Source organism: Perissodus microlepis, chromosome 8 (assembly GCF_051167445.1).
Source record: "Perissodus microlepis isolate ML-2025 ecotype Zambia chromosome 8, ASM5116744v1, whole genome shotgun sequence".
NCBI classification, from domain to species: Eukaryota; Metazoa; Chordata; class Actinopteri; order Cichliformes; family Cichlidae; genus Perissodus; species Perissodus microlepis.
Window position 1 is genome coordinate 4,073,409 of NC_140468.1, and position 21,117 is coordinate 4,094,525.

The window sequence follows — 21,117 nt, forward strand, 5'->3', positions numbered from 1 at the left end:
CATCTTTTAACTGCAGTCTATGCTTGGAACAGGGAGTCATTGTGTTGGAGCTCAATATGTTGTTCTTTAACATTATGTTCTGTTTGCACTCATTATTTTTCTCGCAGATGTCTGCAGCAGACGTGTAAAAGCTGCTTTTTGTTTTTCAGATTCACTTTGAGTAAAAAAAAAAAAAAAAACTGTCACACACCAAGACTCGCTCTCATCTCTAAAATCAATTTCTGTGCAATTCAGGTTACAAAATTCACTATATAATCCTGTCCTTTAAAGAAACAGCACGCGATATGTTTTATGGTGTCAGAGTGGGTCTGGCTACACGCTGAGCGCGCCCAATTAATTGTGAATATATGAAACAACATGCGGTGTTATGCTTGTAGTCCAAATCAATGTCACACAGACAGAGAAACACATTGAGGCATTTCCTACAGCATACTCACTACCTGTGACAGTGTGCGTCTCCTGGAAGCAGATTCCTTTGTGCTTTTTGTGACCTGACGTGAGACAGCAATGCCATCTGATAGGCTGTTCTCTACCTGAGATACCACGGAAATAGCAGTCCTTATCAAGGACAAAACATTACAGCTGTAAAAATCTGGAGATGAATATCTGAGTCAGTCTCTCAGGGAGCGCTGTCAAATTAGTCTATGAATTTCCTACTGCACCCGGAGAGTATGTGACAGCAGCAGCAGGAAGACCTTGAAATAACCTCCTCGAATACACATTTCTCCATGATGGTTTTAAACGCCTCTCCTATAGCATTTCAAAGCTACAACAAAGACCGTTTGAGCTACGTCTCCAGAGACGGTGCGGAAGAATGCAAGAGCACCTGTGTAAAAACATATGCTGCTCTCAAATTTACCCCGACTGCTGAGGGAGACGAGAAAGCTGCAGAGACGAGCTGATTGGCCGACGTGTCTGATGAGCTAGGAATCAAACATCAACTAAATATACACAGCTGGGAACTCTGGGCCTGCTTCAAAGGAGCCTTTAAAGTGTAACAGTGGATTCTGTCTCGAACAACAACTGAGATTTAAAACAAGAGAGAGCCTTACTGTGAACTTTAATATAATAATCATGTATATTAAAGAAGTTAAAAAGTTAATAGACCCTTTTCACGGCAGACATTTTGACCTTCTACAGCTACAGGTATAGCTAATAACATTTACGAGCTCTCCAGTGTTCCAGCATACACAATATGAAGACCACGGAAAGGGACAATGGCAAGAAAAGTGTGCTGTGAGAAAAGATCTGCAAGCTGTTAACATTTAACAAGTCCCTGGTGGGAGTTAAAGAGGCATTTCACCAATTTTATATGCCAAAGTCAATTTGCAAGTCACAGTAAGAGCTAATCAGGACGTGGAAATGGTTCTAATAGATTTGGAGCAGCTTTGTAAAGCATGAGTACGAGGCCTGAGAGAAAGACGATCTTTGACAGGCAGGAAGGAGCGAAAACCCAAACAGTGACTGGTTAGCAACCACCAGGAAGAACATCAGCGACAGTGATGATCATTTAAACAAACATCGTCAGCACACAGCAGGGTGAGAGGTTTATGTTCAGTGATATTTGAGCTGAAAATGTAACCACAGGAGGAAAGGAGGTCAGCGATTGTGCAGCCTACAGGAGGAGCACAGAAGTTACCCGTATGCAGCCCTCAGGCAACACACGTGTAAAGGGGAAGAGACGGCAACATGGGAACCAGAAACAATGGAATGGAAATGAAATTCAGCTCCTCTAACACCCATTAGCAATGAATCATTGGCCGAAGAAGCATTTATCCTGTTTGTCCTAACACTTGTTTTGGTACAGTGCAGCTTTTGTGCAAAGGTCATTCAGCCTGGCGAGCTAAAGTGTGCAGTTTTACCTGTAGTAAATGGACTGGTTCTTATATAGTGCTTTTGTACTGGAGCACTCAAAGCACTTCATACAGTATGTCTCGTTTCACCCACTCATACAAGCACTTTTCTTTCTATGTCTAAGTGCTTTCTTACATTCATGCTCCAATGAACGCATCAGGAGCACCTCAGGGTTGCAAAGGAAACTTTAGTGTGGATTTAAGCAGCCAAGGAGCAACCCACCAAACGTCTTAGCAGATGACTCTACAGCCTGATCCACCCCTGCAAAGTCATGGCAGTTTTGCTTAAGTTAAGATGCATGAACAGGTACTGTCACGGTTTGCACTGGCAGACCGTGTGGAGGGAGGAAGAGGACCCAAAGAAGCACACTGAGGCAAAACTAAATTCTAAACACAAGAGACAAAGAATAAAACCCTGAACATGGAAAGATGACGAAAACTCAACTGACAACCTGACAAGGAATGAATGAAAACACACAGACTAAATGCACACAGAAGGTGATCAGGGGAAGTGGAAACACACGGGGAAGCAGCTGATTAGAATGAACATAACGACGTTACATTGGAAGTGAAACTAAACACAATGAACATGGAACACCAGACCTCTAAAATAAAACAGGAAACATAACGGGGCGCAGACATGACAACACGAACTTGGCAACATAAGACACGCAGACATTAAACACATGAGAGGCGAGGGAGACTTGAACACAGGGGTGAAGACACAAGGGGAATCTAATAAACAATGAACTATAACAGGGCAACATAGGCAAAATTGAAATTAGATAAGCTAATGAACTTAAACATAAACCGTAAACATCAAAATATATCAAAATTCAAAACGCTGGGTCAAATGACCCATGACAGGTACAGTGCAAAACCATGGCTGAAACCAGTTGGACCATAGGACAATGCAGCTGAAGACCACCACAATGGGTAACACAACTGCAGGCCGGTCGGTGGGGATCAAGTTGCCCAGTTAACATCGATTGAATTTGCAAAAGGCGGGATGTGCTGGTAGAGGCTGTCTGCTAGCAATCAACACAAAATTATGTTGCAACAACAAAAAAGCTTTGCAAAATTTGCAGTTAAGTAAACGACCTTTGCGATAAAGGTTTTGCTTTAAGTAGACGTGACTAGTAACTAGTAACTACAATTAATTACTTTTTCAAAGTAACTTGCCCAACACTGGTAAACACATAACTGGATTCAGGAGTTTGACACATTGTTACATTCCTGTTTCATCTTTTTGAGAGCAATATCCAGAACAAACATGAGGTAGGTGCATCCTAGATATTGTAATATAATTTAGATTTAAAAGTAACAGGATATTGTCAGTTATGAGCTCCAAAATTTCAGCCTTATTAAGTAAGTACTTTAAACCAAATTTTTAAGTCATTGCTGGAAACTTCTATGTGTAAATTGGTTTACAATTTTGCCCACTCCTACTGAGTGGTCTCTGAGGTCCTCGTGGGCTTTGTTGTCATAGATATTAGGACTCTGTTGCAGCTGCATGGCTCTGTAATTTCAAAGGTAACCTCCCACACTGTTGACATTCTCATTTGTCAGCGTGTGTTGCGAGTTCTAATGTAATCGTACAACAAGTTGACTGTGTGCTAAATGACTGCTGTTGTTGGTGTGGTTTATATTTCACATCTTAATTTTCCCTAAGAATTCAGCCATTTCTTGCTCTGTTAGCATTCCCCTTGTGCCCAATAAAGCAGGAAAATGAAAAGAAATCATATTTTAGGCTCCGGTGGACAAAAACGCCTCTTTAATGTGGTACACAACACATTTTCAAATAAACACATAACATGCAGAATCATTAAAGAGCTGCATGTCCACCACCAAACATCTGCCACATTAGTAATGCCACTCAGGCTGATACATACTGCAGGGATCTACTGAGTAATGATGGTAATCAAGCACGTCTACAAGCATGTGCATTTAAAAAGTCCAGCCTTGCACAATAACGTATAATTATTGTGAAAACTGTGATAAACGGTCGACTGTCTAACCTTTCACTGAGTTTAAATGTGAAAATACCGTACCAGAGTGCACACATTAGCAGGCCTGAGGTCATTATCAGCACTTTATGTCCAGAAACTGCCAATTGGAAGAGAAAATGGGAACAGGCTGCTACCGAGAAAAATCTGACACAGTAGTTTGCAATTAAGCTGATTTATAACAAAAGCAACCAGAATCTCCTTCCCAAGAGACAATTCTCTGCTTTATTCTGACCATTTGTCTTCCACATAGCAACTGGAGGCCGGATGGCATAAATACTGATGACACGGTCGCCAGCAAAAACATAAAAAGGTTGCTTTGCTTTTTGTCTGCCTTTCCTATTTGTCATTCTGAGAGTTTTTTTCGCCAAATGCCTCTTTTTTAGCCAGTTGTATTTATCTTCATATACAGGACAGATCATCAGCATCCAATAACAACCGTCTCCTGTAAGAATGATCCTCCATCTCTTCTCGGCCATGCATGGCCTAATGCAGCAGTCTTAGGCGAGCTTGCAAGATGAAAGTCACATGCACCCCGGGCCCTAAAGCAGGTCAAGTCGGTAAAATTTTAAAGTGGATGGATTGATGCTCTAAGAGTGTCCTAGAAACAGTGTGGTGGGACTCAAAAACAGAAACACCCTGCAAAGAAACCCAGTCTAATGTGGTGACTCTCCTGATCATGACTAACCTGATTGGACAGATGGTTTATTTATAAAGAGTCATCTGAGGAGTCATCATTGGCAATTAAATACTTGGCAGGTAATTGGATGAACCATCTGTCTGTCACTGCTACCTTTAGCCAACAAGTTCAACAAACTTCAGAGCATGAGGAAGATCAAAACCAGTGTTTCACAAATCAAGACCTGAGGATAAAATCTCTTTGTTAATTTGCAATTTGGAGGTTTGTTTTGTGAGCATTTGGTTTCCCTCTAAAAGGCCTGCCTCTAAAAGGTCACATTTAAACAACGTGACCTTTTTTAATTGAACTGATTTGTCACATTAAGGCCTTTAAGACACAATGTAAAAACTGCAAGTAGTTGTAAGTATATAAGTAAATGTCTGACCGTGTAATAGACAGGAAACCTGCAACTAGAAGGATACACAGAAAATGCAATATCAATAAGAAGGAGGTCTTTTTCTTCTTTCTTTTTTTAAAGCAAGCCAGTCTGGTTTTTGATGTGATGTCCACTTTCCAACATTAGTCCTCTCCATCATGGGTGATGCAGTGGAGGCTCATGTCATCACATTCGGGCACCTGTTCCTGACAAACAGGAACTTTCTAGTGCGTCACTTTTTGTTCAACACAGACCACCAAACCCTACTTTTAACTCATCTCTCCAAATGACTGCAAATAGCTGTAGCATACCTGTCGCATGCTAGTTTCATTCTGCAGCGGTTCCTTTTTGCTCTTTTGGTTTTGGGTTGTTTTTTCCCCACACAGTTTGGAGGCCAGAGCACTATTTGGTTGCATATTTTTCCAGCTTGTACAGTCTCATCTAATCTCATCCCAACACACAATAATAGGCTGGATATCTGACAGTGACAACTTCGAGGTCTTGGACCTCATTTTTTTTTTAATTTTTTGGAGCGGCACACAGAGCTCTTATAGTCACCTTTGTTTTTCCTGTTTGTATAGAAGCATCAAATCTCACCATGACAATAATTTGGCAGGTAACAAGTAGCATGTGCTACCAGGTACCAGAAAAGACTAAATGTATGCATTATAAAACAGGAAAAGGTCACATCAACCATCACTGCCACAAACTGCTGTTCAGACTGTGTGTGCAGTTTAAGTTTCATTGAACACTGGTCTGCCTTTATGATCTAAATTGTGCTATAATTTAGATCACAGCACCAGGAGATAGGTCATCCTTTCTTTTTGTTGCGCTGATCTAAAGGTGGAGTACTGCGGAGGCCTGCCATTGTGCGGCTTATTCAGGCATCAACATCGGCAAGACTCAAGAATTCAGCTGCCAAGCAAATAAGGTCATCCTGTCTCGAACACCTTGAGCCACTCAGGTGAGGCTTTGATGGGCTTTCTAAGCCTCATTCAACTCCTCTGTGAATAAATCAGACAGGCTGCTGAGATCCTCGGTCAGCTTTACAGAGCCAAATTAACTGAGATTTATTGTTAATAACACTCTGATGTGTTGTGTCATAAATGTTTCACTGCTTCCTCTCAAAGGGAAGGCCGAGATTGTTTAATTATGCACATTTACTGGCTAAGAGTCTTGCTCCATTTCAGCCCTGCAGCTCTTAAATGCGGGCTCTACAGTGATAACACAGTCAACCAATAAAAAGAACTTCCATCAATATCCATTTTATATTAACGAGTGAATGAATGGCAGCATTTCTGCAGGACTGAAGAGAGCAGACTTAGTGTGGCTCACTTCGACAAAGTGTCCTTGAACAGGAAACAGACTCCCTGCCAGCTCCACAGGTGCTGCTCGCGTCCTGAACTCCATTCAAAAGGCAGTTTTCAAAGGGGAGAGTCTCTCTTCAAACAACAGGAAGATTCATACTTCACAAAGACACTTTAGGATACAAGCTGTGTCCCACCTTCACAATGCAGATAAGAGTCGGTAACATCTACATGCTGAAAATATTTAGCGTAGAAGCCACTTTCAGCTCACTTTCATTTGTGTTTGCTGTTTAAATGAGTGCTGTGTGTATGTGGTGATGGAAGCAGAGCAGCTGCCAAAGTGTAAGTGGACCACAGTTAGATGGCATTCACTACAGAAAACTAAAAGACGCTTCAGTCTAAAGACACTGGTCACATTTTTGTGTCTGAACAGGAAAATGAGCAAAAAGTATGATAGTAAAGCCGGTGTTCTGACAAAAGGTCCTACTTTGTCAAAACATTCTACCGTTGCCTAAATTTATAGTCATTTCTATCAATCTGTGCTACCTTATCAGAATATACTAGCTTACGTGGTTTATGCCTCCATCGTACATATCTATAGGTAGGACGTTTTAATGGCCTAATCACACTATCAAAACATGCTTCCTGCTTGGATTTATTTAGGTAGGATGAGTCCACTAACTGCAGGAGGACTCAAATTAATTGGCAAGGTTTACGCTGTATGCCAGGTTACAGAAGTTTAGAAGCACTAAATCAAGACCTGAAATATGACTTCAACTGAGAATCCAAATTGGAGTATTTTTGCACAAACAACAAAACTCATGTTGGCTTGAGAAGAAACAAGTATCAACTGTAATAAAGAAGCAAAACATATAATACTAATCTTTTTTCACACGCACGAGATCGGGGTAGGATCAAATAATAGGCGTGTACTATTAACACTGAAAACATGGCCGTTTTACGTTTTTGAGCAGTAACAACAAGTAGGGCAGCTTGATAGGCAGGGTGTTTTGTCAGTACACCGGCCCCTACAGCACATCATCATTAAGCCACTATGTAGTGTCTGCATTATGGGGTTGAGTTGCTTTGAGGTAGATTTGGAGCGCCGTTACTTGGGCGGGCCACGCAGATAAACTGTGTGATATATTTTTATTTATTTCCACATATGAGTTGACAAAATCAATTTATTGTTGGTCTTATTCTGGAATTTCAGGAGTTGCTATCCAACTACCTCCCATCCTTGGCATCTCATATTTCCTTATGGGCAGGCTGCTCACGTCGCTGTTGTGATACTGCTCAGCGTGAGCCAGCTGTCAGACAAACTCTGACTCCAGAGGCTGGTGTCAGTATACACAGTATTAATGTTCTTAGTACTCATCAGTAAAACTGAATCTTATCCTTACATACTGGTGATATTCTACACCTTCACAGTCTGGTTTGGGGCTGTTTTGGTCTGAGCCAAATGTGTCTACAAGAAAGTCTAAACTACAGAATATGTAAACAAGATATCTGGCATTAAAAACTTAATGATTAATCTTTCGTTAATTCCGAAGACTACGAAGAGCATTTTTTAAAATTAACAACTTTCATTTGTCCTGTTTTACGTAGGATGCAAGTCACAGCGGGACACGCCGGGGAGTTTATGGAACGTACCCAAATGCAGACACGGAAGAAAACGGAAAACATGAATACAAAAACAAGGCGAATCATCCAGGGGGAGTAAGCAAAAACTAGAACCTACACTGGGAAAAAACGACTTTGAACATAGAAAGACAAGACTTTCAAAATAAAACAGGAAACATGGAGAGACATAGACATGACAACAAAGAGGAGAAGAAAAGACTTATAAATCAGGAGACAAAACTAGAATGAAACGAAATCCTAACTAATAGCAGCAACACAAGAAATTAACAGATTTTCAACACAATATAAGAACACAAAAATACAAAACCAACTCAAAACTGCTGGGTCACAGACCCTGCCCCTGACAATGTAAAAATATAATCAATATTCAATATCAACTAACACACCCTGTGCATGTAGGCTAGGGATGAGTGTTTCCCACACTCTCGAGGCACCCTTTGACCTTTGTATGACCTCTGTTTCTTATGTGCACCATGTTTTACTCTGAGAATTTTTGGAACCTTCAAACTCCATCTTGCTGCAGGAACCTGGAGAAATAAGGTGTCATCAGAGTCCCATAGAAATACACGCAGACGTGTCACAATTCTGAGAAACTACGATTGCTTATTTGACCCAAACCAGTGGCTCTAAAATCCCTCTGAACAGATAAGATAAGGATAAGAATCAAATCTGACCCAGAACAGCCTGAAAAACTTGTAGCACTTGTACAACAGCATAAAATGTTACCATGTTTAAACTTTTTGTGGGTCGCTTTAGGAAAAGCAGTCAAATTTAGGTTTATTTTCTCAAATTTGGTCCAGACCGAAAGCAAGGGTTAAAAGGGTCTCTTTAATCTCTGGAGTATCTTTCACTTCAGCACTTTTTAAAAAAGAATTCATTGTAAATAAGTGAACAAATATCTGTCCTTCCATTTCAGTCCAACCGGGCTCACGGGGATGTTAAAGATCGACTCGGAAAATAGTGTAAAAGTTGGAGTGTGAGAAAAAGTAAATCCAAGGATTAAGAAAGAGAAAGCAGGTCAAGCACCTTCATGTCTGAGATGTTTGTAGACGATGAAAAGACATTTAACTTTTTACCGCTCGCCATCTGTGAGCTGGAGACATTTCTTCAGATGGTTTTCCACAATTATAAAGCTGCAGTTTCAGTGCCTGAAAACACATTTCTTAAAAATGTTGTTTTGACTTATGAAAAGAAGTCGAACGCTTGAACGTCGAGGATGAAAAGGCAGCAGAGTCTCTGAATGCCAGAGCGCGAGGCAGCTCTCGGGAGGACAGACCTTCCCTGAGTCAATATTACAGTCAGCTCACCCTCACCTGGTGGCTCTGCATCAATCAGCTCTCTGATGTCGGCACCCTCTGCTCTGCAGCTTCCTCCCTCTGCCCTTCATCTCTTCTTCTCCTTCTCTGTCTGTCTTCCATCTCCTTCCAGATGTCAACAAGTTTGATCAGGCTGATGTGGGAAAACTGCTGTTTGGCTGACGCTCCTCAGCGCCCTGACAGATCCTCCAGCCTCTCGTCTCCTTTTCTTTTGCTCCCCAGTCACTTGTGATTCCAGCACGCTTGATCTGCTCCCCTCCACCTCCGCCACCCGGCAACCCCGCCCCTGTCAAAGCCTCCTGGGGAGCTGGGGAGGGCTCTGCCATGTCAGTGAGGTGACATGACTCACACAGTCATGCGGCACAAAGGAGATAAGTTTGAGATGTTCAAGGGCGACTGTATCGTTGGCGTTTCAAAACGCTCACTTCAGAATTAATCCTCTCAGCGATTTCTGAGTGAAACGGCATGCGGGATGTGACAGGCCTCAATATCCAACGCTGAATTTTAAGATAGCTGGCTGTTTTTCCAAACCGCATCTCCCAACGCGTTCAAGAGATTCGGGTCTTTTCTTGCTCCGACACAGATTTGTGCAGAGTGGGAGCAAAGAGAAGAGGGTATCATGTAAATCAATAGCGATTAGAGATAGTGAAGACCTCCATTTTGCACTCTGCCAGCCTGCAGTCAGCAGCAGCAGCAGTCTGTGCCTCTCGTGCATTATCATTAAATTTGAATCACAGAGATAAGTATCTTCTCTGAAAGATCATCCCGGTCATCTTAGAAAAACCAAGAAGGTCATTTAACAACACTTGGCACCACAGTGGCGGTATTTACACTGCCCTTACAGAACCTCTCAGACACCTGCATGAATACACTTTGCAGAAATCCAGATTTTCCAGCACTCTGATGCAGAGTAAACTAGAGTAATTAATAAAGTGATTCATTCTTTAAACAAGCAATCTATTAACAGCAATCCTCGTAAATAGTAACCTTAATTATATACAATTATCAATGCATTGTTTTAATATTCCGACCAGTAAAAATAAACCAGCCTTGTAGCATCCGTGTTATTTCTACATTCTTGTTTAAAAGAATTGGTGGAAAAACGTTACAACTTGGGAAATTTGACCATCCAAGAAGCACTTCAGTGGGATAAAGGAAATATAATAAAAGCCATATGAACATTAACGTTAACAATAAATATTTTTCTTGTCTTTCAAAAGGGCTGAACTGAGCTCAGTGGAATAAAGAAAGGAGGTCAAAACTAAATATGACACTCAAGGACAACAAAATAAAACAGGAAGTATACTGTAAGTATAAAAGGAGTAGGAGGAGTACACGCATATACATAGACACAGAGAAAAATTAAAAACTTGTTGTTAGTCAAACTGATGAAGATTTACCGTGACTGTCCTCAATGCTATGCTAGCGTTCTTACTAGCAACTAGCATGAAAGCTAACATAGCACCAAGCTTTTTGAGACGGGCTCAAACTGCTATCAGGTCCAAACTGTACTTATATTTGACTGGAAACTCATTAAAAAGGACAAAAACCTGAAAATGAAAAAGTGTCAGACTGTCTTCTCTTTTTGGACGTTCACAGGAAATGTGATGTTCTCATCTGGATGAGCGAACACCATTAAAGGGTTGTTGACTTTGTTTTTGCATCTTGCCAGCAAATCCCATGAAGAGAGAGAGAGAAAAAGCAAAAACAAAAGAACAAACCCAACACTGAATTGATCCTACAAACATATTGTCTGCAGCTTAGTCTTCTGTGCCTTACTGCACCATTGTTAGTGGAAGATTAGAACACATCGCTGAGCAGCACCGCTACACCGCCGGGCGTGTTTATGGCGTTAAGCAGAGGCACTGCATCGCCATTTTCTTGCTGGAGCTATTCCCTGCTGGTTTTGGTCACTTGATGAAGTCTTTATTTTTATTTTGTGCCTTTCACTTTTAATAAAAATAGATTTCTGCCTGACTAAATGGAAAACGTGGTCACAAATAATTTTACTACAGACATGATTAGAAGATGTTCTACGGGACCACCTTTGCCCACTTGTTTTGATAGATACAGTTTTAGCAGTTCAGCTGAGAACCACTGGGTTATAGTTAATTAAGGTAAGGATAAATCATTATTCTTGCCTTCTCAGGTGGTATAGTCCACGTTCTTTCCCATCATCTCTCACTAGAAACATCAATGCTGCTGAGAGAGCGGTGTTATATTTTCCGCATTTGGGAATCCCAGTAACTATATAACAGTAGCTATATCAGTTATCTCACCGAGGAACAACACAATGATTAGAGTATGGAGAGAAAGCCAGATTTTAAGCAGTTAACCACAATAATAAAACAACCTACTTTATATCCTAGGCTAGCTTTAAAGAGCTGGAGTAGAGATACAGGACCTCTACGGGTTTCCTGTGGATCAGAAATTCTGTGAGTGGGAAACTGGAGTCTGAGTTAATCCCTTAACCTTTTCATTCTGTTCTTGAGCCATTTTTTGAGATTTGGCAGGGAGCACTGTCCAGCTGGGAGTGCTGCTGCCATGGGGTGGGGTTGGTCTGCAGCAATGTTTATATACTGTCAGCAGCATCCATACGAAGGCCAACAACTAAGGTTCACCAGCTGCACACTGCCTTACAGTGAGATTAGCTGTGTTAGTCTTTTCACCTGTCAGTGGGTTTAATGTGGCTGATCAGTGTATGTGGACTTTCAGGCATTTGCAGAGCTTTCCCAACTCCAGATGGCTGAAAATCTACAAGGAGAGTAGAGATTAGTTTTTGGCTTCACCGCCGACTTCTATTTAGGGACTTTGAGAAAAACCCAAGCGCTACCTGTGTGAGTTTAATGCAGATGCGAAAAATCCACTTAAATCATTCCTCCACCTACCCAAGAATTAAAGTGGTGATACATATGCTTACTAGATGTGTTTTGTCTCCACCGCTTTTATATTTTTCAGCCACTGCATTAATGTCCAGCTCTCTTCCTGCTTGTATCACTGTTTCCATCTCCTCTCTGATCAGCAGCAACAGCAGCCTCAGTAAATCCATCAATAGCACTCTTTCACTCCGGTCCAGATGCCAGCCTCTGAGAGCCAGGACATCCACAGCCTCCCATCCGCTCAGGCAGTAAACAAGAACTGCTGCCAGACGCAACCGACACCAGCAGACATTCACACCCCCAAATACACACAGAGTCCTCTCAATATCTGCACTGAAATGCATTTCAAAGGCACTTTTGATACATACAAAATGGACTGCAGCACTCAAAACTGGTTATTCCAACGTGATGCGGTTACTCAATCAGAAGCTGTTTCGAAAATGAATAAAAAATAATAAGTTTGGAGAAGCTTCAAAAAAGTCTTCTTCCATAAAACATGCAGGGCAAAGATACATGTGCGGAAACAACACAGACAGCAAAACACTGAAGAGAAGAAGAGGGAGAGCGGTAGTTTCCCAGCATCCCCCAGCATGTCAGAGAAAGGCACTCAAGTTAGAAATACCTGCAACTACAGAATGGACGGAGAGAGAGGGGACATGCCTGGGAAGGAGGAATTGCCCATTCTCCGCCTTGATGCACCTGTTCACTTTCCTCTACTGCACACTTTCTCTTTTATCTTCTTTATTCCCTCTTCTTTCTTCCCCTTTCACTCTTCTTCTGCTGTTGTTTCTTCCTGCTTCCTCTCTTCTTCAGGTCCAGTTTTTATCCCTTTCTTCTCAGCGTGTCCATGTCTAGGCTTCTTCAGGAGCTGTGTCAGCGTGAGTGTGTGAAGCGCCTGTGATGGATATGAGAGAACGCCGGAGTGCAGAGGCGTTCCTAACCATGTCTTAGCATGGCCACTGAATAAACTCATCTTTTATGGATGCACAGCCCTCCCCGTCCTGCTTCTCTTAAAGGGACTGCACCCCGTTCCCGCTGCCTTTGATCTCGTCGTTATACGCACAGGATCCGAATCGTGCGCTCACATGTGTCTGTGGGAATATACTGTGGTGTGGAGCATCAGTAATTCAGCATCACTGTGTGCGTTTGACACTTTTCCCTGTGCAGCTGAGGAGGGGGAAGCGATCGATTGGAGGATGAAAAGGAATCCAGAAAATTGGGGGTGAAGGAAAGGGGGGGATGCTGATGTATCTCAGACAAACTAATGGTAGTGATAAATAATGAATAACAGCAAGCATAGCGTGGCATAGAAAACACTGATATCAGGATATCAAGAACAGTGCTGGGTACGCATGTGTGATGAAACAGTGCAGACACAGCTTATCTTTGTGTGTGTGTGAGTGTGTGTGCATGGGTGTGTCCACTACAAAGGGATATTGTCAAAGTAAATCCTGGCCCAGCACCGGCTGTAATTCAATCTGCGGTTGAAGGCCATGAATTAATGAGACAGAGTGTGTGTGTTCAGGGTCAGAGAGGCTGTACGTCACACACACTGTGACACCTGGTAATAGGATCTCCAGGAAAGCGAGCGGGGAAAGTTTGACCGCCACAAAACAGCATCTGAGAAAGTAAGAAAGAAATCCTGAACTCACCTGGAAACACAGGTGCACTGAAGTATAATAGAAAATAAATATGATAAGCACTGATTAGAATTTATCATCTATGAAATCATTATTATTGCCATGTGTCTGATCAGATTGTAACTTTAAAATAAGTCGTGACTAATATTCTCCCTCTAAGCTTCCTTTCTTTAACATTTATTTTTCATCAGCTAATCACCAACACCAGAAAATGATCAGAGGACTATACTACGAACAAACTTCCATTATGCACTACTCGGCTCGACTAAACCTAAAATTGTCTGTGCAGGCGTGAAAACCCGGTGACCAACTACAAGAAACATCAAACGGGGTATCAAACAATTATTTCTCCCACTGTAACAGTAAAATGCAACATTGTTTCAAAAAACACAAGACATTAATGCTCCAGAAAATTGTTAATCGTGGGATTTATCGCACAGCGCAGTAAAATAAACATTTTAATTAAAGTGAATTATTATATCGCCGAGTGTGCTCTCAGCGCTGCTGTTTGTTTCTAAGGTGACGACTGCACACATTCGAGTTCGGGAACTTTAAACTGAATACATCTATTGTCACGGTCCTGCAGCTTAATAAGGGAGACGAGGAAATTGATTTAGTCTGTCGGCAGATAAAAGTGAAATTGATTTTAATTATTGAGCAGGTATTCTTGGTGTGTGTTCTGTGTTCTAATAGCTGTAATTCCAGCAGCATTAAAGAGACTTAGCAGCAGATTAGAATTTTCAGCATTATCAAATTGATAAATCTTTACCTTCATGACATTACAAAGGACAGATTGTGCTTCATTCACTGGGTTTAATAAGGTAGTAAAACATATTCCCCTAGCAGAGAATCTAAACTGCACTTAAGGATCATAGAAAAAGAGTTATTTCCGTCTTATGTTAAACCCAGAACATGACCTACTCCTGACCAGATGATGCATTCGGCACACATTACCATAGTGTGTTATTCAAGGTTCAGTTTATTCAGGTAGTTTTTCTGCTGTGATGTGATGCCACCACGATTCCTTTCTTTTGCTGCTCTAAAAGTACAGGTAGACTTTCATGACACTATGTGTAACTTTCTTTGACAGCATGTGTTATCGTGACAGGGGTGCCATGAAAATTAGGGGAAAAGTTCACTTCTCACTTCCAGCACAGACAGTATAAAACATGTGCATAGCCTCTGACTCTGAATAATGAAGCCAGTGCACAAGACCCTTAGGCCTGCATTCTAATGGCCAGTAGGGGGTGACTCACCTCTTTGCAAAAAGACAGAGTCCTAGAAAACTCTACAGGAAAACCTCCCTCGACCTGTGCAAACACTTTCCTGATAAGTACATGGGTGCTATCACTAGCTAATAAGATAAATCAGTGAGTGGTTATGAGTTTTTGTGTTCCAGAAAATACATAAATCGAGCCTGGGGTGCAAAGCTTCTAATGGCAGAAACACTGATATCTGAGTGGAAGTTGGTTCGCTAGCCAAATTTCTTCAATAAGTAACATGATGCAGTTCCATGATTACATACAATAATGTAAATCAAAGGATCACAGTTATAATTGCATTTAATTTAATGAGTGTAGCTTGTGTGTAAATGATGTGTAAACTGAACTTCTTAATTTTGCTGCACCTTAGAACAAAGTTTACTAAAACTTTTATGTAAGAGACGAGTGTGGGATGTGTGCTCTGACAGAGTGGACAGGATGCTGTACACCCGCCAACACGGAGCCTTGTTTGTTGCCTAGTGGCCTGAATTGACGTGCTGGTTAATAAAACATAGCTATAAATTAAAGATGGCACTCACTGGGCCTTGGGGGGATGGATGGACGCTCGTGTGCTTGTCATAATGCTCTGGAGTGTGTGCTTTTTGCCCTTGAGCAAAAACTGCTGCACACATACACACCCCCACAGGTGTCACAGGTGGCTAATAGAAACATATAACATTGTGATGTATGCTCGGCCTTGATTTCTCTCTCGAAAGCTCATTGAGAGGTGACATCAGAGGCACTTTTGTATAGGTGGCGAAGCAATTAGCGCGCACAGCCACAGCTTAGCGAGAAACAAACGCACCCTGAGGAGAGAGAAACAGTGGAAATGTAATTACAGAGGGGTGAAAAAGGCTTGTTTACATGCTTCTTAGGTGGATTAAAAGCAGATTTTGACTTTATAAACACTGGATTGCAATATTTAAATGTAAAGCAAAAATTTGGAGAGCAGTGCAGAATGCGGGAGGGGGGATTGTGGTTAAAAGAAAGAACACTAAGAGGAGGAGGAGGAGGAGACTGAGGGGGTGACAGGCTGACAGGCCTGAATGACAGACCAAGCAGAAAAACAGACAGATGAAGAGAGAAGGAATAAATACAGAGCAGTGACAGGAAAAAGAGAGGAAAGGCAGAGAGACAGACAGAGATGACAGGATAATTAGAGATTCATGGATTCCTGGTTGACCGGTGAGAGGAAGAGCAGCTGCTCTCTTGCTACGTCTGGCCAGGGGGGCTGAATAATGAATCGCGATGCTGGAAACACGCGCTGTAACCCCACATACGCCACGCCGTGCGGCAGCAATTACCCGCAGACAGATGAAGAGGCAGGTGGAGAGAACTTCAAAAGGACTCACGGTGTCCCTGTTAACTGCCATATGTCAGGAAAAGGGGACACCAGTTCAAGTCCAGTGACAGCAGGGCTGTTCGCAGATCCGCTGAAGGTTCACGGGTGAAAATGAAAAAGTGGCACCCCTGTCACGATAACATATGCTGTCAAAGAAAGTTACACATAGCGTCATGAAAGTCTACCTGTACTTTTAGAGCAGCAAAAGAAAGGAATCGTGGTGGCATCACATCACAGCAGAAAAACTACCTGAATAAACTGAAACTTGAATAACACACTATGGTAATGTGTGCCGAATGCGTCATCTGGTCAGGAGTAGGTCATGTCCTGGGTTTAACATAAGACGGAAATGACTCTTTTTCTATGATCCTTAAGTGCAGTTTAGATTCTCTGCTAGGGGAATATGTTTTACTACCTTATTAAACCCAATGAATGAAGCACAATCTGTCCTTTGTAATGTCATGAAGGTAAAGATTTATCAATTTGATGATGCTGAAAATGTCTAAATGTTTTCAGACTATTTCCCAGATAATTTCCCACGTGAGCATAAATGGCGACTCATTTGCACAATTTGTGCTCATTTTACTTTCACTTCAGGCTCTTATTTTGAAAGTTTAGTTGTCATGTTAGTTTGCTGTCCTGGTTATCATCACGGTGGTCATCAATATTATTCAGATGCTTTACCAAAATTAATGCAGCGGTTATAATTCCAAATATTCCTTTATGATTTCCTGTCAAAAAGCCTGATGCACTCACTCAAGTCACTTTATTTTTTCATGCCAATTAAGGCCACTTACAGAGAAGGTCAGCAGGAGCTGCACTGTGTCTTTGTGGAACTAGAGAAAGTATATGATAAGAGAGGAACTGTGGTACTGCATGAGGAAGTCACTTAATGGTAAATGGACTGGTTCTTGTGTTGCACTTTTCTTTTTTACTTGAGCAGTCAAAGTGCTTTATACAACATGCCTCGTTCACTCGTGAAACCACTTCTTTCTGTCTCTAAGTGCTTTCTAGCACTTCTATCTATTCACACACATTGAGACGCCTGTGAATGCATCAGGAGCGACTCCACCAACCTCCTTATTAGTGAATGACGTGCTCCACCTCAGAGAAGCCTGTGAGGGCACGGAGCGAAGCTGGATGACAGCATACAGTCACTATACAGTGGTTATGACCATCTTTAAGTTACAGCCTGTACAATCCCCACATTTTGTGTGGGCAAATCTGATGGCACCGCACCACAGATATGATCAAAGATGGCTCATGAGCACAGTGGACTTTTACATGATCAGCAGCCATGAATTATACATGTTTTTAATTGCTGGCTGCAGGCGTAGGCAGTGTGCCAGCAGCCAGCTCTGGGCCTCCATTATCAGCTTTATGCTATAGGTCAGGTCAGAGAGCCCACATTAAGGACTCAGTCAGGTCCAGGATCAATTCAGAGATGCTTGTAGATAACTGGACATTTCCAAAAATGAGCTTAGCAAATGCAGGATGAGTACAGGTCTGCAGAACTCACAATACCTTAGAGAGCTGAGGTATCCTGAGTAGTTTGGGATGAGGAGGATTTTTGGAGTTTAAACAGATCGGAGGCGAACCTGGATAGACACAGGGATATAAAAACAGAGAAGAGAACATCAGAGTGAAATAAAGCATGCTTCACAGTCATTAAGTCCACAGCTTGATAGATGAGGGCATTTTAGCAATTGAGAATCAAAAGCTTCAAACTCCTGCTGGAAAAAACAACATAAAGCCAGACTGAATTAATCAAAGACACCTTGTCATTAAAACAATAAAACTAATGTATCAGTGTGTTAACATATTATATTGGGCAAGTCTGTCATTAAATACAGATGAAAGTATTGAAACGGTCTCAGGCTGCCTTTCAATTAGATGCCATCCATCTGGGTTCAGAAGAATGTCTACTTTATTGATCTCTGCATTTAACCCATTCACTCAGTGAAGCAGTGGGCAGCCATTGGGCGCCCAGGGAGCAGTGTGTAGGGACAGTACCTTGCTCAGGGGTACCGCAGGGTAGCCGTTCAGTGGATTTGCACCACCTTCCGATCATGGGGCCACCACTCTACCTACTGAGCTATTCCTGCCCCTGCTAAATGGCTCAAACACCTTTTGTTTGTCACTGCTCTGGTTTTAATTCAGTTCTTCTATTTTTAGGCTTCACAAGAATCGGGCAGACAGACACTTTGATCCTTGCGTGAATGTGAGTTATTATGCCAAAAGTGGGTCAGGTAAACACCCCGCTATGTTATTTTAATGCATTTCTAAGACTGAGCGGACAGATTTGAATGGCTCTCCTGGATGTCATGTAATGATTTAGAGAGACAAAGAAGAGAAAGCGTTGCATTTTGCAGCCACTGGAACTGTGGGAGCTGCTGCAGCAGGGCTCATATTGACTAATTAATTAGGATGGAAAAGCTCCGGCACAAAAAATAAACAGTTGAGAAATAATGAGTGCTGTACAAGTATGTGCCATTTCTTTTTAATCTTGCTCTCTGCAAATTTTAACACTAAAACACACTCAGCCAAGGATGCAGTACCAGCAAAGAATTATTAAGATGCTATATATTATAGATTTTTTACTTCAACTTTCTGTTGCTGCCCAACAAAATTGTCAGCTGTTCTTTTTTATGCTTCTCAGTTATCACTGAGTCAATATCTAAATTTTTTATGGAATACTGGTAAATTTAACAGTCAGGGGAGTCAGTGGTCAGGCACAGGAAGGCAGGCACTGTGTAAACAATCCAGGTGAGAGAAGCAGGGAAAAGGCAGTCCAGAAGGTCATACAACATGAGGTCAACACGAGGAAGAGCTGGACACACTCAAACGAGGGCAACCGCCTAATTGGGTGTAGATGAAACTGGTGAGGCTGGGGCGGACAATTACAAAGGAGTGAAAACTGAAAACTGACAGAGGAGCAAAGTGATGAGCCGCCTTTCTCATTGCTCAAACCGCACATCCTCGACTCCTCTCTTTATGTGTTATTAACTCCTACCAGAAACACAAGCGGAGGAGGTGAGGACGAGATGAGAGCAGAGAGGAGTTGAAGGAAACGGGCATTTAACCAAAAATGAGCCTTATTTTTAAGAGACGTCAATTAAATATGATAGTGGCGCAGCAGCTGTGTCATAAATTGTTTTATTATAGCCCAACCACCGCGGGATTTTATGATGTCAGATGTAACAATGCTGAGTTTTAATTAAATTCACAACATGGCACAATGTGACAAGATATTCTCCTTTTTTTAATTATCCACACATAAAAAGTGAAAGCCGTACATTTTATCATCTTAAATGACTGAAACTTATGAAAGGAGATGAAAGAATTTCCTTCCTGTATATTTCAACAACAAAAAATTATAATCGAGTGAAGCTTTTGTGGCTTCGTGATAATTTCATTGTACTCATTTCTATTGTTTTAATTTAACTGTGTGCATCTAATATCATTATGTTGGTGCAAATGGTTCAGGATGAGTGGAAAATATTTATGTGAGGAGACTATTTTACCATGAAACCGAGTATGACCAAGAAAGACAGGAGGATGGAAAGCAAAAACAAAACCAACACAACTATGTTCATGTTCGTGTCCTGAGGGGGCGTGTCTAGAAACATCTGTAGTAGCAACAACTGCATGCATTATGTTTTTTTCTAAATGTATTACATTTCATATATTGACATGAAAAAGTTGTTTTGCCTTTACCTCCACTTTAGATTAGCGAGGCTGTGACACCAAGAGTGCAGCGGGTTGATGACCACTGGTTTGAGCACAGATAGGAGAGAGAAGTGATGCTGATAATATTACAATGTGAACAGTTATGATTTGACAAAAAAAAGAAAAAAAAGAGAGCAAATATGTGTATATAGGAGATGACCTAGTTGTTCTGTCTCTTATAGTTCCAGCTTGCAGCAGCTGCTCAGGGTCTGTTCAAGTTATCATGTGCAGTATGATGTTTGAAGAAAAAAGTGAAGAGTTAAATAAGGATTGATCTGAAGCTTTCCCCCCTCACTCCATTTGGCAGACTAAATACTAAAATTTGGGTCACATCGTCAGTGCAGTACCAGTGCTGTAAACTCTATGCTCACGCTGATATGCTGACACCAAAATTTTCTATTTGTACACGTAAAAATAGCTTTTAGAGCTCACTGTCTTCTGTACGGCACATTTGTGGTGCAGTTATTGTAAGGCAAAACTGAAAAATCTGTAGGTGACGTACAACCCAGGTGCAACTGGACTTTTTTTAATCCCTGGTGGTGATAAAATGTATTCCTCTAGCACTTTATTGTGAAACAATGTAAGGTTGTGACGGAGGTGACATTGTTCCATCTACACTAATCCATGCACAGCTTTTCAATATTTTACGAAGTACGAACAGTGAAAGGATTCAGATCGTCATATTTTACAAGATCCATGTAAAACGGAAAAATGTACATCAGAAGTCTCCATAAGGGTGATATCTGCAAATTCTTATTTTGATTGGTTGTACTGAAGTCATGGATTTGTGGCTGCCATCTGTGAGATAGGTTGGAAACATCCTCCTGAAAAGTGTCAGGAAGAATCATCTGACCGGGATGTTTCTTAAGGTTTTCATTCAACAGTGATTCACCATGAAACAGGAAGTTCTTTTCAAGGGGTCAAAAAGGCTTAAAAAGTTCTTGAAAATTGGCAACATACATCTGAAACGACGAGAGCTTTCATTATCTATGGGTCTTATGTGGTAAAATGACTTCAGCACCACCTACAAAATTTTTATGAAGCAGCCGTGGCGTTACACTTAGCTACACCTTTGTTTATGAAA

General features: G+C 41.5%; 1 protein-coding gene across 2 annotated transcripts in view; it reads right to left on the reverse strand.

Annotated features, from left to right (window-relative positions):
* LOC146381146 (SRC kinase signaling inhibitor 1-like) overlaps positions 1-13,066 on the reverse strand; it is a 145,370-nt gene extending 132,304 nt beyond the window's left edge. The window contains exon 1 of one of the 2 annotated variants that reach the window (XM_084937080.1): positions 12,721-13,066. In XM_084937080.1, coding sequence (XP_084793206.1) covers positions 12,721-12,742 — 22 coding nt within the window. In that variant the 5' untranslated portion in view covers positions 12,743-13,066. Of the gene's footprint in view, positions 1-12,682 lie in introns of both variants that reach the window. The other variant, XM_084937081.1, reaches the window with a different exon arrangement.
* Positions 13,067-21,117: the final 8,051 nt, after the last annotated feature.